The sequence below is a fragment of the Apium graveolens genome, chromosome 10 (assembly GCF_009905375.1).
Source record: "Apium graveolens cultivar Ventura chromosome 10, ASM990537v1, whole genome shotgun sequence".
Classification (NCBI taxonomy): Eukaryota; Viridiplantae; Streptophyta; class Magnoliopsida; order Apiales; family Apiaceae; genus Apium; species Apium graveolens.
Genome location: NC_133656.1, coordinates 152,642,680 through 152,664,316, shown reverse-complemented (window position 1 = coordinate 152,664,316; position 21,637 = coordinate 152,642,680). Strand labels below are relative to the sequence as shown.

Below are 21,637 nucleotides of genomic sequence, written 5' to 3'. Positions count from 1 at the left end.
ACTTGCACACACCTCATAAAAATTCCATTTATCTTTCTTTTTTTCTCTTGATATTTTCAATTATAGTGAATGAAACCAGCACGTCATTTTAAAAATTTTGGGTTCGGTTCAATTTAAGATTATTTTTTTATTGTCGCAAAAGCAAAAATAAATATCAAGTCAACAGACAAAACAGTTCAGACATATTTTAAAGTTGCCATTTCCTATGAAGTGGAAATATTAAAGAATAAAGATACATTAAACACAATACTTTTGGATTCTTTGAATAGAAAAATCTGTGCCTATTAAAACAAATTTTACAAGGCATCAGTTTTTTTCTGGTATTACAAACGCACATTTCTGCTGGTTTCGGAACACAATTTACAGGTCTTGGCGTTTTGTTGCTGCAGTTTTCTTTTAATGTTTTTAATTCATACTATGGGTTTGAACTTTGAAGTTTGAAACTCTTTTCAAAAATTTTATGCAAAACATACTCTCATCAAAATAAATGTAAAACACATTGCATACTTGATTTATTTTCAGGGGGGGAATGAATATCAAAAAAGTCAAGCTGATTAAAATGTCAGTTTGGAGATGAATATCAGAATGAGGGCCTATGTTTGCACAAGATTATCAACGACTCGGAGGCTTAAAGAGGCAATCGAAGTTTATCCTGCTGTTGGGAACTTCTACTCACAATTTATTCCTCTGATCCTTTCCTCTCATGTATCTCGATGAACAATAGTCATTAAAATGCTATGCAACATTGCAATGTGAGAATGAATGTGACTTCTGTGGCTAGAACCAACAAAGGCTTCTGAACTTTTAACACTTGTACGACAAGCTGGAAGTCTGAATACTAAAACCAGTAAGACTTTTGGCAGACGGATATAGATCAGGAATCAAGTTTCCATGTCTGGATTTCAAAACTCTCAGCTATTGCAGTCTGTAGGTACTGATACCATCATCAGGAACAATCACATCCTTGAACTTCTAAGTAATTTACGTAAACAGGATGAGGAAACAAAGTATTTCAACCCAGGAAAACATAATGTAACAAAACCTCATAATTTACAAAAACATACTGAGCCTAAATTAGAAAAGGTTAGTCTTGTTACTACATATCTAAAAAACATCGGACAACATATGCTAATTCTAGTGGAGAAGTCGTCAAAAAACTAATCAGAGTTTATCATCTTCCATATACTACTGCATGTATCATATGATGTCATCTTCAGCGGATCAAACTTGAAATTCTGAACTATTTTCTTTTCTCTTTTTACCATATCTGGAATATAAGGGTTTAAAGTAAACTATTCACTCCAAGATAGCAAGAAATAACATAGATGTAAAATTGGAGACAAAAGAAAAGAAAGCTTAAGGATACCGCCTGATGTCGTAGACCGCTCATCCAACTGAGGAACAACATTCGTTACTGAAGCATACATTGAAAGCTTCATCCTATAAAATTCAAGAAATGCTTAACTCCAGAAATAAAACTTAGTCGGTCATCAAATTCCGAACATGTAAAATTTATTATTCTATAATGAAGAAAGCAAATGAAGCAATCTCCGTTATACAGCATTTGCAACACAAGCAATAAAAAAGAGGATGTTGAAAATATGTCGTTAACAGTAAAAATTAGAAAGAGAAATTGCATCTTGTTTGTCAGTATGACGATTAAAATTATTGCTGAATTAAATCAATTCACTCCAAAATCCAAGGTAAAGGTTACGTACAGCTTTCAGCCACAGTAAAATTTAACTATGAACCAAAATTCCCAAGGGCTAGTTGCAGCCTTTAGCCACATATTACTTTAATTAGCATTTGCTAATCCCTTACCAGTTGTAAGCTAATTGCACCGCAGTCTATAACTCAACATTACTTTATTCTTGTGGTGAAGCTTTGTGGCCACAAGCAGTTTCATAGTTCTATAGACCTTCATAGATTTAAGTTTGTAAAGAAAAACTCAGGTGAATAAAAAAGCTTTTTCTTGTAACAATCTTTTTCCTTGGCCAGTTAGTTGGAGGAGATCAAGGATAACAAAAGACTTGGGCTTGCTTTTTAATTTTTAATGAAACAATTTCGAACACAGATTCTTATCCCTACATTACCATGTTTAATTGTGCAATGCTCTTGCTAATCCACATCAACTTGGAATTTGGAATTCAGCGATATATTATAATTATGAGGTAAAGAACCTTAAAATCAGGTTGCTGGGAAAATATCTAACTTTAAAATATTAGTAAATTTTTGGGGAAACTTAAATAACAGCGCATTATATTATATCTAATATTGGCTAGCACAAAAACTGGGGAAAGTGCCCAAAATAACACTAATAAGAAACTTGGCCCATATAAGCACTCTTCTCACATACATATTATGTGTGTCAATAATTCAGAAATTTTCAGATTTGTTTCTGTTACTCCAGGTTGGTATAAAAAATATTCTTTTTTGGCTAATCCGGATTTACTATGTAAAATACAAGGTTCTTGTTGATCTACCAATTTTTTTATTATAATAAAAAAGTTCTCATTTCCATACAAGAATTTTTTTTATTTATTCTAAATTTTCAAACATGTGTACAGATCCAAGCAATTGAATCTAGTTGTAAATGTGGCACTGTGCAGGTTCAGTTCCGTCTATAAGCATTTTATGATTTTCTACCAAACAGCCATAATATATTAAAAGATATATGCAAGGACATTATTTGTCTGCGGCTTTTGAATCGCATATATTTGCGTTACTTTGACAGAATTTAGATAGGAAAAACAGCATTAACGAATATAAACCTTGAGTTTTAGATGAAAAAATTGTAGGAAAAAAAAGAAGGTAAAACGCAATTGTAAGATATGTCTCTGTTAAAGCTGTATGCATTTCCTCGGCTGAATTCATATCCTGACTGTTTTACATACATTATCATTATTGCAGTGCTTAAATGGGACAAGTTTCTTAGACGTGCTATTTAGGTCATTTTTAGCTCCAAAGTCCAAACTGTGCTAAAAGGTCCCACACCACTCTATAAGAGATATTCAGGATACTGCAAACAGATGATACTGCACGAAATAAATCTAAAGTAGCAGGGCCCTCAACCAAGATAGTTAAAAACTTACTGTGCTCGCGAGTCATCTTTGTCAGCTTTTCTCCAACTTTGTCTTCTTTCTTCAACACGACCCCTTTGATGTTCTAAATCATTGATGTCATTGGTAATAACTGTGTTGATGTAATTGACATATACTCCAATACTCAGTACCATTCACACAAACCAAATGAACAAACACGCATATATAATGAATGAATACTTATCTAAGCTCGTCACTAAGCAAACTCTCTCTCTGAAGTTCATCTTCCAACTCTTTCCGAAGCATATCTATTTCCGAGTCCGCTGCAACTTCAGTTTTTGCTGCATTTGTTTTCTGCTTGCACAAATCTATCTTTTCCTGATAATCTGGTACAATTTATTAGCACAGAAACAATATAAAACAGAACCTTGTAAGATTCTTTTGCTGCTTCATGCATTTTAATACTATGATATTGGGCATGTAATTAGCTCTTTGACAAGTAAAGAAACTCACGACAAGAGTAAACTGGAGATACAGTACATACACACGGCATGTAAGTCAATGATTTAATATACCCTTGAAAACTAAAGTAAAATATTATTATTTGCCCGAACCCGTTTTTGAACAATTACAGAAGCAAGCTAGCCACATTACTACTATTTTGTGCGTTCTCCAACTTTTCTATTCATCTTTCCTCTACATTCCCTCTTCCTTCCTATTTAGCTCGGCACATGTTTCCGTCCTAGCCTTGATCAGTAAGTTATACTAACCTCGATTAGTCATTTTACACATAATTCATCAAAATTATGACAATATTAAACATACAAACAATACTAGACTCTTATACCCGCATAATTACCAGGCAAATTTCAATCTTCAATAATAGCATTTAACATATAAAAAAACACATCTCTAACAAATTTATTCACTTTTAATAACTAAACTCGTACCATACGACAAATAATTTATATTCCTACTCGTTCATCATACAAAATCAATAATCCATTTCGAGAAAAGAAAATAAACATTAATTTCACAAACAATAACAAAAATCTAATTAAACCCGGAATCAAAAATGCGAGAAGTAAACCTTGAACCGAGCTCTGGAAGAAGTTAAAATCAGCATCAGACTGCGATTCGAGTAATTTAAAATGCTCCAAACACTGCTTTAACTCAATGCTATCACTTTCGGTGTTCAAACAATCAATTAAGTCAACACTGTAAGTCAATGGACTCTTGTTATCGAAGTTTCCAGACACTTCTCCCATTGAAAGAGGATTGTATCTACAAGATCAAGTAATAATTAGTAAATCCAGGGTTAGTAATTAGGGTTAAATACGAACATTGCTCGAAAATATATCTATCACAATTCACAATTCACAATTCACAATTCACAATTCACAAATGTATGTGCATTAGTAGCACGTGTAGGAATGTGTGTGTTACCTTTGATTGCAATTGAGGAGTTGGGATTTTTCCAGAAATTTTCTATGTTTAATGTTGTGTCATGTTCCCTCACAGTCAATTACTACGTGTCAAAGAAACTCTTATCCAACACATCACTTTCAGGCCAGGATTTAAGAAAAAAATTATCCGGTCCGTTCTTATCGTAGAAAACTGTTATCCAACACATCACTTCTTGGCCAGGATTTAAAAAAAAAATTACCCGGCTTATTATCCGCAGAAAGAAGGGTCTCCGCGTATATTATGCCTAAAACAACTATCCATGTCACGGATAATAAGAGCGGAAGGACTGTACTTGCAATTTAAAACCCCAAAACGATCACAGTTTTCATTTTGTGCAACTTTTGTCAAATTGGAGAGCAAATTTGGGGAATTTATTACATTTGTTCATCTTTACTCACTAATTTCCATTTCTTAAGCTAAATTTCTTACTTTTTTCTTATTTTAATTATAGATAAGATGTAGTGCTGTGCATCAGTTTCGGTTAACCGAAAACCGACCGAATAACCGATATTTTTTCGATTCGGTTAACCAAAATATTAAATTCGGTTTGGTTTTCGGTAATGATTTTTTTAAATTTCGGTTTTTCGGTATTTCAATTTTTAACCGCGGTTAACCGAAAACCGTTTAAATTAACTGAATCTATTTTATATGGCATAAAATATTGATTATTAATAATATTATTACATTTGTTGTATAGTTGTACTATACTTTCTAGTTTCTCTCTGATTCTCCGAATCTCTCAATCTCTGAAGTAAGTAACTCCGAGTCTCTGATTCAATTGGATTTAGGGATTTCAATTACTTGTTCATATTACTTGTTTCTAAGTTTTGTTCATATTACTTGTTCTGTGTTCATATTACTCTGGTGTATCTGGATTCTGGACAGTAGTACTAGTCTAGTATTAATGTTTGTGTTCACTGTTCATTCATAATTATTAAAAGATATACAACTCTGCCAGGTTTCTCTTCTGTGACTGTCCCTCAAACAATTCCTTAAGATGAAATGATGAATGTAAGATGAAATGAGCAACATGATGTCTAGGATCACTGTATGGATGATCTGGGCTTGCTTATTCACTGTATCAAACAAACAAATGGCCTGTATTCTGGAATTAACTGTTTCTGTTTGTATGTTGAGAAATGAGAACTGTAAAAAAACTCAAAAACACCATTTTTAAAAATTTATATTAAATTCAATTTTTAATTTCGGTTTTTGGTAAAACCCAAATAATTAAATTCGGTTCGGTTTTGTAACTGAATTTTGTTCGGTTCGATTTTCGGCAGGGGTTTTACCAATAGTTCGGTTTCGGTTAACCGAAAATAATTTCGGTTTCGGTTTTACCAATAGTTCGGCAGGGGTTTTTGATGTAATATTGTCAAACTAGACAAGTTATGCACTTATTTGGATTTGAATTGCGACGATTATGTAATTTCTAATTTGTCATTGATCCATTACTTGAAAACTTATTATGTCGAAACACAACTTTATTTATATGATATGAAGTGGAATGCACATTTATTTGTGATATTTATGCTTGTCATTGATAAGTGGATTTTATATCTACTTGGAACGCTTCAGTACAAGCTTAGGTTGGTGTTTTGGACTCAAGTTGTTGGTATTTTTGATGTATTTTTGCGTTATTGCATTTCAGGCATCAGTTAAATGAAGAAAGGAGCTTTTTAAATAAATATTCTGAAAAGAGATCAGAATTGGAAGCCTAGGACATTCTCAAATTGTAGAGAATCTCGTTAGCTTCGCGTGGGCAGTTGAATCGCCTAATTCTGACGAGTAGAACTCAAGATATGGCCAAAAGAAGAATCAGCAGAAAAGTACAGAAGTCAGGCGCGGCCGCCCCAGAAACCAGCGCGCCCGCGCTGACTTTCTGCCAAAACAGCGCGGCCGCCTCGGCCTGGTTTTTGCTCCAGAATCCTTATTTTAGTAGAAATTGAAGATATTGAGGGTCCTGGTCATCCTAGAGCCTATATATATCAATAAAAAGACGTTTTTAACAACAAGGAGTCCTGGGAAAGCAATAAGAAGACCTAGAGAGTACGAGAAGGCTACGGAGAAGAAGACTTTTATTTTCTTTGATTTAAGCGATACTTGGATGCTTGTTTTTGATTTGTCTTTGAACCCTAGTTCTCTTATATTGTTTATTATCATGCTTTTATTGGAACCCATGGTGATGATGAGTGCGATTATGAACTAATCGTTATCGTGGGGTTCTAACAGATTTACTTATGGATTTCTATAGTTAATTTGTTTCAATATCTTGGTGTGTGGTGATTGATTGATATCCTAGTATTGGTTGTGCTTATTCGTCTTATGTGCGTAGCTAACATATAAGTTAGCGTGTTAAACTCTATTGAAGTGACAGTGAATATAGAGGTTTAGAACTTGCCATGCTAGCATAGGTTCATGTGTTATTGTTATGCATGATTCGTAGGTAATTTTAACCATCTTACTTTCCCTATGTAATCACAATAGATAACTTGCGCATTAAACCGTTATGTTTTAAATTCTTATAGACATTTAAAGACTAAGCATAATTGGTATTTATTCAACTTCTATCTCTTTTGTGGATGCTTGGTAGCGTACAATGAAAGTTGGTGTTTACTAGTTTCGTGTTATCTGATTAGTGTCATCACCATTACATGCTAAGTTAAGAACAAAAAGGCTATTGAATGAAGTATATAATGAAGTTAGGATCCCATGTTTGTCATATATATTAATTCAACCATTCTTGTTCTCTTAGTTATAATTGTTAGTTTAATTCTTAGTTATAAACAATCTCAACTTGTTATTTGTCTGAACATTGGATAATAACCATATCATTGTTGCATAGGTGCATATTCTTAAATTAACCAAAGAGTCTATGCGGTAACGAATCTGATTTATATCCTATACCATGCGTATACTTGCGTGAATTTTAGCGCGTGTTTCGCCCTAACAAGTTTTTGGCGCCGCTGCCGGAGACTCGGTGTTAATTTTTAGTTTATGTGCTTGTCATCAGTGGTAGTTAAAGTTCACTGAATCGGATTCTTTTACTTTCACGGTTTATTTGTTGTGTTTCAGGTACTCATTACAATGAGAGATCCAACAGCACAAACGAAAGCCTTGATGGATTTTTCTCAACCCAAGATCAATGACATTCAATCTAGCATTGTCAGGCCAGCTATCACAGCTAATACCTTTGAAATCAAGCCTGACACGATTCAATGGGTACAGAATTCGGTCCAATTTGGGGGTTCTCCAAGAAAAGATCCAAATATGCACATCAGGGATTTCATAGAGATCTGTGACACCTTCAGGTTCAATGGAGGTTCTAAAGATGCTATAAAGCTGAGGCTTTTCCCATTCTCTCTGAGGGACAAGGCTAAGAGCTGGTTACACTCTCTACCAACTGGTTCTATCACTACTTGGGAGGATCTTACTCAGAAGTTTCTTACTAAATTCTTCCCTATGGCGAAGATAACTGCATTCAGGAATGCTCTCACTCAATTTACGCAACAATCGGGAGAATCTCTATGTGAAGCTTGGGAGCGCTACAAGGAAATGCTTAGGAAGTGTTCTCATCATGGCATGCCTGATTGGATGATCATCAATTATTTTTATAATGGTTTGGGAGCACAGTCAAGACCCATGCTCGATGCAGCATTAGGTGGATCATTATGGGCAAAGAGCTATAAGGAAGCTTATGATCTAATTGAACTGATGGCTGCTAATGAATATCAGTATCCAACTCAGAGATTGCCACATGACAAGCGATTATCACTGCTCAACTAAAGGAGTTGTCTATGAAGACCGATTTCTTTGGCTAACTATGGTGTTAATCAGATAACCAGTGTTTGTGAGCTATGTGCAGGTTCGCATGCGATGGAGCAATGCGTTATATCTAGTGAATCAACTCAGTTTTTGAGTAACTTTCAGAGATCGCAGCAACCAGTTCCAGACGCTTATCTTCCCGATAACTGAAATCATCCTAACTTCAGCTGGAGCAACAATCAGAATGCGGTACAACAGCTTTATCAGCAGTTTGGATCCAATCAATTCAATCCTCCTGGTTTACAGCAACAGTATGCACCAATACAACAACTCCAACTTCAACACTACCCGCATGGAAGTGCAGGTCTATCTTCGAATAAAAAATCTGAATTGGAGGAGTTGCAGCTTATGTGCAAAAATCAGGCTCTTATATGCCAAAGCCAGGCTATTTCTATCAAGACTCTGGAGAACCAAATAGGGCAAATTGCTAATGCCTTATTGAATTGACCACCAGAAACGCTTCCTAGTGATACAGAAGCCAATCCAGGCAAGAGGGAAGTTGAAGAACAGGTGAACGCCGTCACCTTGAGGTCTGGAACGGTCGCAAGCCCCCAAATTCAGCAAGATGAAGAGCCTGAAAAATCTCAAATTTCAGAAAATGCGGTTGTGGCTGAAAAAGTGGTGCAGAAGGATGTCGAGGTGGAATCAAGGAAGAAAACTGTGGAACACACTCCTCCTGAGGGTAATACAGGGGAGAAACAGGTCTATCATCCACCTCTTTTTCCTAAGAGGTTGTAGAAGCAGGAGTTGGATAAGCAATTTGCTAAGTTTCTGGAAGTGTTCAAGAAACTTCATATCAACATACCTTTCGCTGGTCGGACGAATGGAGGGTCGACCGACCCGGGAAGCTCTTGAATAGATGCCTAGCTATGCGAGGTTTATGAAAGATATTCTCCCTCGGAAAGTGAAGCTCGATGACTTAGAGACCGTTGCTCTAACGGAGGAATGTAGTGATGTGCTGCAACAGAAGTTGCCTATGAAGCTTAAAGATCCGGGAAGCTTCACTATTCCTTGCAACATCGGAAACTTATCGTTCGACAAGTGTTTATGTAATTTGGGAGCTAGCATCAATCTGATGCCCCTGTCTGTCTTCAAGAAGCTTGGTCTACCTGATCCGAAACCGACATATATGTCCATGCAGTTGGCCGATCGTTCTATTACATATCCACGGGGCATTGTGGATGATGTGTTGTTCAAGATGGACAAACTTATCTTTCCTGCTGACTTTGTAATTCTTGACTTTGAGGAGGATAAGAAGATTTCCATTATCTTGGGGAGACCATTCTTAGCTACTGGCCGAACTATGATCGATGTGTAAAAATGAGAGCTTACGATGAAGGTTCAAGATCAGAAGGTCACTTTTAATGTGTTCAAGGCAATAAAGTTACCCACAAATAAAGAGCAGTGATTTAAAGTAGAGATGGTCGATTTTGTAGTGAATTCGGAACTTGAGCAATTTCCAATGTCAGATACCTTAGAGAGATCCTTAATAGGGGAATCAGTTATTGAAGATGAAGAAGGAGCAGAGCATCTACCGTTCTTGAATGCACATCCATGGAAGAGGAAGTTGGATATGCCATTCGATTCTCTTGGGTTAGCAGAGCTGAAAATTTCTCAAGAGCGTCTCGAGCCGTCTATTGAAGAAGCTCCCACACTTGAGCTCAACCCACTTCCTGATCACTTGAGTTATGCATTCTTAGGTGCACCCCCTGATAAAGGGTTGGAATATATCTATGATAATCTAAAGGGTGACCGTCCGGTTCCTCCCGTGCTTACAGATGGTCCCTCTTGTGCACCACAGACAGTTGATAGGTTTGGTCTTGGTGATGCGTAGTACAGGCGATTGATTCGGCGTATTAAGGCCATGCATGACATTCACCGCTGTTTTGCTAAAGATTTGACACACGACACTGGTGTCGAGGTTGATTGGCCACCTGATCCTCCACCCGAAGAGGGTGATCCTCCCGCTAACTAGGTATCCCTGAAATCCTTATTATTACCTTCAATGAGGACATTGAATATTTTAAGTTTGGGGGTGATAATGTAAGGATTAGTAGTGTGTGTGTGTGTCCATATAAATTCATATTGCATGTTTAGTTGTAGTTCATTCATGTTTTTGCATGATTGTTCATTTAGGACATATTTGTTTGCATTTTTGTTTATGTTATTATGTGAGTCCATGTAGTTGCATTTGCATGCATATAACATGATCCCTTAGGTTGAGCTATTTCTGATTGATATGTTGATGTTGATTTGAGTATGATGATGACGAATAGAGGGTTGATTAAGTCTAATGAATTGATTTTTATGCCAGAAGAAAAAATTTCACAAAGTCTTATAGGATTGCTTTTGATCTAGATCATAATTATGCTTGTTTATTAGTTGAGATTTAATCACTGGTATATATTTAGAATTTTTTCTATTCTCGTAATGACAAAAGAACACTGAATTTTTAAATTAGAGAAAAGCTTGGATTTCATTGCTAGTTGTTGTAAGGCTAGGCGTCAAATGGCTGGTAGCCGGCTCATATTTTTATGAGTATTCTAGGGTTGAATGAGATTGAGCGAAACACACTCATTCAGAAATTGTTGAAAAAAAAGAAGGAAAAAAAAGAGAAAAAAAGCAAAGAAATAAAGTATGTGTTTATGCATAATTGATCAAGAATGAACTCTTTAATACTCGAGTTATTAAATTTTAGGGGACTTTGTGCCTAGTGACCTAAGGCTTTGATAGTCTGGGATCCGTTAACCTAACGCTCGCTACATGGGTATTATTGTATAAGTCTTTTGTGACCTCATTCATTGCACGATCAAATAAGCATGTTGTTATGTGTTCAATAATAACGTGAATCCTTGTATAACTCTAGTAGAAATAAGGTGTTGAGAGTCATTATGCGTTTAACGTCTATTCTGTTTATAAACTTGTGATTGTTTTGATGAGAGATAAGTTATGGTTATTGATCTAGTTTTGAGAGTATATCTGTTAAGCATCCACACACGCACTTTCTGGTTTGTGAGTTGATTTGTAAGATTTATTCGAACTCTGTTTTGAGTCATTGCATTCTTAAAGGCATTAGCTTTTTGGTTAGTTATGGTTATTCTGAGGGGATCGATTGCATTATCATTTAGTTGTATTCACGTAGTTGCATTCATGCATTAGATTTGTTTTTGTTGTTTTGAGTCTGTTTATGCTTGAGGACAAGCATCGATTCAAGTTTGGGGTTGTGATAAGTGGATTTTATATCTACTTAGAACGCTTCATTACAAGCTTAAGTTGGTATTTTGGACTCAAGTTGTTAGTATTTTTGATGTGTTTTTGCGTTATTGCATTTTAGACATCAGTTAAATGAAGAAAGGAGATTTTCATGGAAATATGCTGAACAAATATCAGAATTGGAAGCCTAGGCCATTCTCAATTTATAGAGAATCTCGTTAGCTTCACGTGGGCAGTTGAATCGCCTAATTCTGATGAGTAGAACTCAAGATATGGCCAAAAGAAAAATCAGTAGAAAAGTACAGAAGTCAGGCGCGGCCGCCCCAGAAACCAGTGCGCCCGCGCTGACTTTCTGCCAAAACAGCGCGGCCGCCCCGACCCGGTTTTTGCCCCAAAATTCTTATTTTAGTAGAAATTGAAGATATTAAGGGTCCTGGTCATCCTGGAGCCTATATATATCAATAAAAAGACGTTTTTAACAACAAGGAGACCTGTAAGAGCAATAAGAAGACCTAGAGAGCACGAGAAGGCTACGGAGAAGAAGACTTTTATTTTCTTTGATTTAAGCGATACTTGGATGCTTGTTTTTGATTTGTCTTTGAACCCTAGTTCTCTTATATTGTTTATTATCATGCTTTCATTGGAACCCATGGTGATGATGAGTTCGATTATGAACTAATCATTATCGTGGGGTTCTAACGGATTTACTTATGGATTTCAATAGTTAATTTGTTTCAATATCTTGGTGTGTGGTGATTGATTGATATCTTAGTATTGGTTGTGCTTATTCGTCTTATGTGCGTAGCTAATATATAATATAGCGTGTTAATCTCTATTGAAGCGACAATGAATATAAAGGTTTAGAACTTGCCATGCTAGCAGCGGTTCACGTGTCATTGTTATGCATGATTCGTAGGTAATTTTAACCATCTTACTTGCTCTATGTAATCACGATAGATAACGTGTGCATTAAACCGTTATGTTTTCAATTCTTATAGACATATAAGGACTAAGCATAATTGGTGTATATTCAACTTCTATCTCTTTTGTGGATGCTTGGTAGTAGGGTATTCGTACAATGAAAGTTGGCATTTACTAGTTTCGTGTTATCTGATTAGTGTCATCACCATTACATGCTAAGGTTAAGAACAAAAAGGCTATTGAATGAAGTATTCAATGAAGTTAGAATCTCATGTTTGTCTTATATATTAATTTAACCATTCTTGTTCTCTTAGTTATAATTGTTAGTTTAAATCTTAGTTATAAACAATCTCAACTTGTTATTTGTCTTAGCATTGGATAATAACCATATCATTGTTGCATAAGTGCATATTCTTAAATTAACCAAAGAGTCTCCGTGAGAGCGAATCTGATTTATATCTTATACTACTTGCGAACGTGTATACTTGCGTGAATTTTAGCGCGTGTTTCGCCCTAACAGTCATGCATGGCAATTTACATGCAAAGTTGGCAAAATGACCATATATTCGTCATTATGGTAAAGTATTGGTTAAATTTTGAAAGTCATAAGCAACGATGTTCTAATCAATATTTTATTCCATAATGCAGTTCATAGAGTTGAAATACATTATTTTTTATAGATTTCAAAGAAAAAAGGGGTAATTTTTTCAAAACTTACTGTCATTTCCGCGTTAAATATCTGCGAAAAGCATCAACCCTTCCGCGGAAGGCAGAGTCAATATTTTTTGAAATATTCCATTTGTAATGGCACATTCCCACATGTTTCACAGGATACCAACAACAATCCAACATCATATCAACATTATAACAACAGCAAGCCTGTAAATTTTTTTAAAAAAAATCGCCAAAATTAGGCACCCCTCCAAATTGGCCCAAATCGCCAAAAAAATTCAAAACCCAAAAAATTGAAGGTTCTCCAAACCCATTAAAATTTCCACACAAGTTGAAGGGGGTCATTATATATACAAATCAATAAAGAAAAGAAATAAAAAAAAAGCTAAAAAGGGGACGTGAAAGGGACACGGTCGATAAACGACCGATATAAACGAAACAAGTGTCAATTATAATTAAACCAAATAAAAGGTACAATGGGATGTTCGAATGGAAGAAAACAATTTCAAGTAAAGTACACAAGATCAACTAAACTACACAAGTTCAACTAAACTACACAACTAGAAGAATGACCTAACTGCTACTCTTTCCGGCTACCCTCTCCATCTTTTGCCTCATGCGATGCGTTGGTATGGATTTAGCCATCCCTCTTTGAAGCCCCTTTACAATCCTATAACGAAAGATCTCCATGTCCGAGGCATCCCAACGCACTTTAGAGAGGTCATATTCCTGCAAGGTGTAGTCCATATATTTGCACATGTACACGACGCAATATGAGTAGTTATCTTGTTTAGGCATTGCATCCCAAACATGAACTAAAGGCTATTGATCTGGGATATTTTGATTCTTTCCAATATAATGAAGCATACATGTAACAACTCCAACATAACACACACCATTCCTCCACATAAAATACCATGAGAATCCAATGATTCTTATTCACATTCACGGGAACAAATATGTAGTCCACCTGGTTAATTGGTGGACATATCCTACAACTCGCCCAAGTAAGAAAGAAATGCATGGCCTTCGCAAAATAGGGATGTGAGTAGTCCACTTTCTTCGCCAACTCCATAAAAAGTGGATCCATGAAGTAGTATGAAGGCATCCTCGGATACACCCCCGCTGCAGCTATGGCTTCTTACGATCACGCAACAACCTGCAATAAACAGGTTATCAAACAATAATTGTATAATATAAAATTTCAAAATGAAATAAAAATAATAACATAAATGAAAGAAGGTTAAAGATTATACCATATAAGCATATACGATCCTATCATCTAGCCATCATTTTGGTTGTAAAGTCTACATAACATATGTGTCCAAGGTCCACATAAAATTGTGTTTAATAGGAGCACTCATGGGGAAACCTCCCCATCCCAATTCCCTCATAATAGTCTCCATCCTCTCCCAGTTTAGCCTCTTATTTATCTTTCATTTCCCTTCCACAGGGCGGCGGACATCCATCTTCTCAGCCCTCGAATAAGATGACACTGATGCAAATACAGATGCATGTGTAGGGGCCTGTGACACCTGTTGAGACGGCTGTGTCATATCAATGACATCGGGCTCTCGAATCCCTCCAACTGTAGGCCTCATCACCTCGGGAGATAGCTGAACATGTTGGAACAATGGAGGCTTATATGCCGGATCTCTAACATCATGCATGAATCGACAATACAGCTCCACAAATATAGTAGTAATCCTCTCAAACTCTTGTTCATACTCAGGGGGGATGCTGGTATCCCATATCCTGCAGACATGCCAACCCCTTATGTATCTTCAAAGACATTTGTGGCATATAATCAGATGCTACTATAATGCAAGGGAGGAAATAATTATAAAAAATATGGGAGTACGGGGGGAAACAATTATAACAAACTTACAAGGTCAAATACATGTGAGTTGTTAAACAACTCCCGGGTATTGTGATGTGGCTCTGGAACTGGGTGTGGCTTCCCACACGTATCCGTGCAATGTTTGAGTACCACTGCATATAGCCTGTGTCATCAACTGAGTCTGCCTGTTGAGCCACTACAACCTTCGGGTGTTGAGTAAAACGGGTTCACTCACCAATCTCAGCAAACCATATACCCCACCAGTCATAGGGATTGAACGGAATCATAGGCTTCATATACTTTATCATGTTAACCAGTGATTGTGGGATACCCTGTCTGAACTCGAATTGTCTCATTATCCTATCAGAATGCTGATACTCAACAACATCATAACATAGCACTGGAACCCTGGAAAGACCAAAGAAATGAGCCTCCCAATCCCCAACAGATATATCATGATCCCCATCTAAGTCCCCATCCACCTCGTGAAAGTGGGCATATGGCATCCACGCCACAATATCATCTGCAACTCCATCAAACTCGCCTCTATAATGTGGTAAACTATGATGAGGCGTAATCTATATCACGCCTACCAGTAGCCCGTTTCCTCTTAACAACAATCCCAGTCCCGGGAACATCCTCATCCATAGCATCATCAAGAATAACATCAGCCTGCACCTTACCCTTCCCTCCCTTTCCCCTACCCTTACCCCTAACCTCTTTCACCTCTGTCACCTTCTTCCCTCTAACCTCCTTCCCCTTCACCTACTTCCCTTTCACCTCCTTCCCCTTTTTCCCCCTTCTTCCCTTTAGGCTCCTCCTCCGCCTCCTCATCCTCCTTCTCCTCCTCCTCAGCAACCGGCCTAGCCCAGAACTTAGCAACTGGATATGTATCCCTGGTAGGATCAGGAAGAGGTCTCCCAATCAAAAACCGTTCATATGCCGACAACTACAACAACCATGTACAACAAGCAATCCTCTTCGCCCCCTTCTGTGCTGCATGCTTGAGCCCCCTGTATAAATATGAAAGAATCGCAGAACCCCGGGACCATGTATGCACACCCCTAAGAAAGAGGAGGTGTCTAATGTACCTCGGGTGCACCACATTCCTACTACTGGTAGGAAATAAAACAGAACCAACAACCATGAGAAAAAACTCCCATGCACATTAAACTGCTTGTCGATCATTCTGCATATGCTAGTGTGATGTCACTACAAGTCCACAATACTTAGTTACTTGCAATTTCAAAGTATTTGTAATCGTAAAAACTAGAAATTATGTTTGCTTGCCCTTCCACGATAAACATTAAGCAGATATTAGATATTGGGTAGTTAGGGTAATTAGTATTAAGACACAAGCTCAGCCCAGTTAGTCAGTTACTGGTTATTCTGTTCAAAATTTTATTTTTCATAAAAATTTCAAAAATGCCCAAGTTGCAAATTTGTTTTAACAAAAATACGAAGTAACTTTATATGTAATCTGATATGCAACTTTACCACCTTATATATAACTCCTTTTAACCTATGGTGGAATTTTATATACAACATTTTTCATATTTTTGCAAAAAAAGATTGAAAACTATTTTTACAAAATTCCCTTAAAATATTTGTATTTTATAAATTCAAAATTTAAAATATAATATATATTATTGGTTTATTTTAACAATCAGATCAAAATGATTTTTTTGAGTTCGCTTCTGACTAATACCTGACACCGGTAGTTCAATTCAGTTCTGTTTTAAGTGTGCGATTAAATTCAAATAGACTCAACTTCACCTCAATTTGCATTACAAATATGAAAATTTTACGATTTCAATCTTGTAAGTGTCAAAGTTTGTCGTGAAAAAGAGTTTGGATGAACACAATCATTTCATGACTAATGCAAGATAATTCCAAATTTGGTCCCAATTTATCAATGATGCGTATGATATATAAATAGTTCAAAATTATTTGGAAATAACTTTTGAGTTGTTAATTTTTTTCAACGGACAATATTTTTTTCAACGTATAGAAATAAGGAGTTTTTCGATACTTTCTTATAGATCACTTGACCTGCACAACACTAGTCGTCTGGGTGGTGCATTCAATCTGTTTGAACGCATCAACCGTGACAACTACCCATAATAGGTTCGTAAATTATGGATAATCCCAAAATACAAGTGATTATAGGTGAAATTTTAGATAACTGTTAATTTACGGTTTGATAGAGAATTCATTTTCTGTAAATCGTATAAATTCAACTACAATCACCAGCCACACATTATGTAAATTAAAAGTTTAGTATTGAAAGTTGGCTTATTTCTTTTTTCAGACGTGAGAAAATTGGCTTCTCCCACTTATTCTATTAGCATTATACACGATTTTAAGTGGTAAATGATGTATATTAAATTAAAATCTTATAATTCATTTCGCAAATGCAAAATGTATTAAAGTTAGTTTACATATTATATTAAGTATTTTAGTTGTTGAACTATAAAATCAAATCGCAACCGACCGCAACTATATTGGTGGATTTGATTATTTTTTTTTATCAACAATTTAGTTATGGATGGAGGTTTTGAAAAACTTCAAGTTACTGTTTGAATTAATTTTTATCGTCCGACCGATCTAATCTAAACTGCACTAAGCAAAGCCCTACCGACATCAGCAATAATATACAAAGGTTCAACTGGTGAACTGCATGCTCATAGTTATATGACACATCCCATGGATATTATGGAATAAAGATAAGATAAGTTTGTATTTTGTGACCATTTATATGCAATAAACTAGAAGCTCACTGTCAATTCACAATAATACACGAAGAATCATTCTATGTTCTATGGCTATATATCCGGTTAAGTTGTGATCATTGGCATTTCTTAATTCATACACATTAACAGGACCACGACCAAAACTCGTCTATTTCTAATATTCTATTAATAAACCTCTGTCATGACTCACAAGGCACAGGAAAGACAACCATATTTCTTCCTAATAAAACTTGTCTATTATGTAGTGGACTTTAAAGTCTCCTTCCAACCAGATTTCTTTATCTCGCGAAAATCCTCGCAAATAATCCATACATGTACTTGAAAATTTCATTTACTTGTATGAGAAAGGCATACTAACAAGCAAAAAGAAGCTAAAATTTGAATGGAAACTCCAGGAGCATACGAGGCACACCTCCCCTCAGTTCCTCCATGGCTAAACAAAGGAGACAATGCATGGCAACTAACAGCATCAACTCTCGTAGGCCTTCAGTCAATGCCTGGCCTAGTTATCATTTACGCGAGCATTGTCAAGAAAAAATGGGCAGTTAACTCTGCTTTCATGGCGCTTTACGCCTTTGCTGCGGTCCTCATATGTTGGATCCTTGTTTGCTATCGCATGGCCTTTGGCGACAAACTTCTTCCATTTTGGGGTAAAGGTGCACCTGCTTTAGGCCAAAAATTTCTCCTCAGGCGAGCTAAAGTACCCGAAAGCACACAATATTATGAAAATGGCTCTGTTGAATCGCCTGCTATCGAGCCTTTTTTTCCTATGGCATCTTTGGTTTACTTTCAGTTTACATTTGCTGCAATTACAGTGATTTTGTTAGGTGGTTCCGTGTTGGCTCGGATGAATATTCGGGCCTGGATTGCTTTCGTGCCACTTTGGCTAATTTTTTCGTATACGGTTGGGGCTTTTAGTCTCTGGGGAGGTGGATTTCTCTTTCATTGGGGTGTTATTGATTATTCGGGAGGTTACGTTATTCATCTTTCGTCCGGAACCGCTGGTTTAGTTGCTGCTTATTGGGTAATCTTCTTGCTTCATTAGTAATTTTTTGATTTTATTCATACACGAAGTTGGCACCCTGGCACATATATTGCTTATAGGTCAAAGATATTGTTTATAGGTAAGTAAGTAGCTAGCTATCTGCCCAAATTTATGATTGGAAAAAATGTAGTTGGTACTCATTTTACGATTTAATTGGGGACATGTAGCATTTTTATCGATGCTGAATCATGTTTTATAGGTGTAAACTGTAAAGTATTTGGTACTTATTTTAGGATCTAATTTGGGACATGTAGCATTTTTGTTGACGTTGAATCGTGTTTAATAGGTGGGACCTAGGTCGAAAAGCGATAGAGAAAGATTTCCACCAAACAATGTGTTGTTGATGCTTGCCGGAGCAGGGCTGCTGTGGATGGGTTGGTCAGGGTTTAACGGGGGAGCACCTTACGCTGCAAGCATCGACGCGTCAATGGCGGTTATAAACACCAACATATGTGCAGCTACGAGCCTTCTTGTGTGGACTAGTTTAGATGTGTTCTATTTTGGAAAGCCTTCTGTTGTTGGAGCTGTTCAAGGGATGATGACAGGACTTGTATGCATCACACCAGGAGCAGGTTATAAATTTATTTATGTTTTTGGCTAGCTTTAGAACTTGCACGATATATTAATCCGATTATGAAATAACTTATTGGCTCAACAAGTTGGAAGACTTGATTACAACTTTGGCTAGTTCACGAACTTGCAAGGAAGTTATTCAAAGTTAGTACAGATCTAATTTCATTCCATCTTGGTTCATGACCTCTCAAGTCTCATCCTCTCCCTAATCACCCTTGACTTTTCTCCAACTTTTCCCGTGATAGCTGATTTAGCAAGGAACACGGAGATGTTCGTTTTTATCAAAACCTTTTTGACACTTTTCTAATATTACAATGTTACAAAAACATAAGGATGTTCTTAGATTCATATATTTAAACGTCTCTGCTTATACTTCATGTGTAATTACAAATTTATTAATAATATAGTTGTGAGTCATTTAGGTTACTTACCATAGCTACTTAATACATGAAGGTGTAGTGCAAGCTTGGGCAGCTATAGTGATGGGATTGCTATCAGGTTGCATTCCGTGGTACACCATGATGATTCTTCACAAAAAGTCCATCTTTCTACAAAAGGTGCTTCTTTAGTTGACATATTTTGCAAGCATGCTTGATTATATATAATTGTGGAACATCCTAATGCTTATCCTTCAAAGTCAAATATCATTTAAATAATACTTTTCTAGACTAAGTTTTTAACTTTAGTGGTTGAATTTGCAAGTTTTCAAAAACCAAATTATAATATGTAAAGACTTTTGTAAATTGGACAAGTAAGGTGGTATTATTTTAATCACAAAAATTATGCTACTTTCTATTACTTTAAGTTATTAGAAAAGCGGATTTAGGAGGATTGTATTAATTATTCTTGAATTCCCTCACTCGAAAGTCTATTAATGGTGACGGGATTGGTTACCTGACACTGTTGGCGTTTAGTAAGAGGAAATAGTGTTAAAATTGAATTTTTCTTGTGAAAATAGGGTCAACTAAACTTATCTGGGCCCTGGATAAATGACTTTATGAGTTAACACTTAACAGGTCCTTTGATAATATGAAACAGGTGGATGATACACTAGGTGTTTTTCACACACATGCAGTAGCAGGCCTATTAGGTGGGCTTCTAACTGGGCTACTAGCTGAGCCAGATCTTTGCAGGCTCATATTACTAGTAAAGGACTCGAGGGGTGCATTTTATGGGGGCAAAGGTGGTGCTCAATTTCTGAAACAAATAGTTGCAGCCCTGTTCATTATGGGATGGAACATTATTTCCACAACAATTATTCTTCTAACTATAGGACTGTTTATTCCTCTCCGAATGAGTGAAGATGAGCTCATGATCGGCGACGATGCAGCCCATGGTGAGGAAGCCTATGCGCTCTGGGGCGATGGAGAAAAATATGACCCGACCAAACACGGTAACTGGAATGGATCATTGTTATTTATGGAACAGCCACAAACTTCTGGTTATACTAATGCTGCTACTGCAGCCCCCCCTGCTAGAGGCGGAACTATCGATTTGTAGTCAGTCATAACTCTAATGTAATTTTGGTAGTTTACATTGCTTGTTTTAGGGCTTGCTTGATGTAGTTGAAAGAAATTGTGTTAGTACTTAGTAGTACGTGTTTATCACTTCAAGATTTAATTATGACATGGTCGAAATTCAACATTTGTCAATTTAAGCCTTCATTAGTCTAACCCGAAAGAATTTATGGTATTTGGACCGGTCATACTCAATAGATTAGTATACGATCAACACTACTGTTCTTAATAGATTAGTATACGATTGACAAGACTGATTAAACCGTCGAACGTAAAACTGAAAATGGACAGAAATTCGACAAATTAATATTGAATTTGTGTTACAAGTTGCAACCAAAAAAAAAGAAGGTACAAGCACACATAATATGCAATTAAAATCAGAGGGAGGAAGGGAGAGAGTTGACAAATGGTGCTAAAGAAACTGCAAAAACTGACTGAACCTACCCTCCATCTTATTTCACCACAACCAGGAAAAAAAAACTCAAGACTTTTGTGTCATTAACGGTCATTTCAAAACCTAGAAATGTAGCTCCTGCTTGGACAAATTTTAAGAGTTCCGAGATTATCTGCCCAATGTATTGTACTGCAGAATAACATCTACTAACTCCAAGATACGCAGCAGCTTTAGTTTGATACATAAACATGTAACAGGAGCAGCTTTAGTTTGATATATAACATGTAACAGTAGCAGCTTTAGTTTGATAAACAAACATGTAATAGGTTTTACTTTCTTTTGAATGATATGTGTATGTTAACTAGTCTACTTTTTA

At 36.4% G+C, this 21,637-nt stretch overlaps 2 protein-coding genes and 1 non-coding gene across 3 annotated transcripts; 1 reads left to right on the top strand and 2 right to left on the bottom strand.

Moving 5' to 3' along the window:
* Window positions 1-995: 995 nt before the first annotated feature.
* On the bottom strand, window positions 996-4,616 carry LOC141689102 (kinetochore protein SPC24 homolog). Its single transcript, XM_074493281.1, has 6 exons — window positions 4,488-4,616; window positions 4,132-4,325; window positions 3,286-3,427; window positions 3,093-3,194; window positions 1,367-1,440; window positions 996-1,267 (listed from the first exon to the last, which is right to left on the bottom strand). Exons 2-6 carry the CDS (start codon window positions 4,307-4,309, stop codon window positions 1,158-1,160), a joined length of 606 nt encoding a protein of 201 aa, XP_074349382.1. The 5' UTR covers window positions 4,310-4,325; window positions 4,488-4,616; the 3' UTR covers window positions 996-1,157.
* Window positions 4,617-7,985: 3,369 nt separating this feature from the next.
* On the bottom strand, window positions 7,986-8,092 carry LOC141694719 (small nucleolar RNA R71). The gene has a single exon (XR_012564004.1). It is a non-coding gene; the product is annotated as a small nucleolar RNA R71 (small nucleolar RNA).
* Window positions 8,093-17,855: 9,763 nt separating this feature from the next.
* Window positions 17,856-21,002, top strand: LOC141693275 (ammonium transporter 2-like). The gene is made up of 4 exons (XM_074498312.1): window positions 17,856-18,756; window positions 19,064-19,349; window positions 19,804-19,907; window positions 20,389-21,002. The coding sequence occupies exons 1-4, from the start codon at window positions 18,115-18,117 to the stop codon at window positions 20,848-20,850; spliced, it is 1,494 nt and encodes a 497-aa protein (XP_074354413.1). The 5' UTR covers window positions 17,856-18,114; the 3' UTR covers window positions 20,851-21,002.
* Window positions 21,003-21,637: the final 635 nt, after the last annotated feature.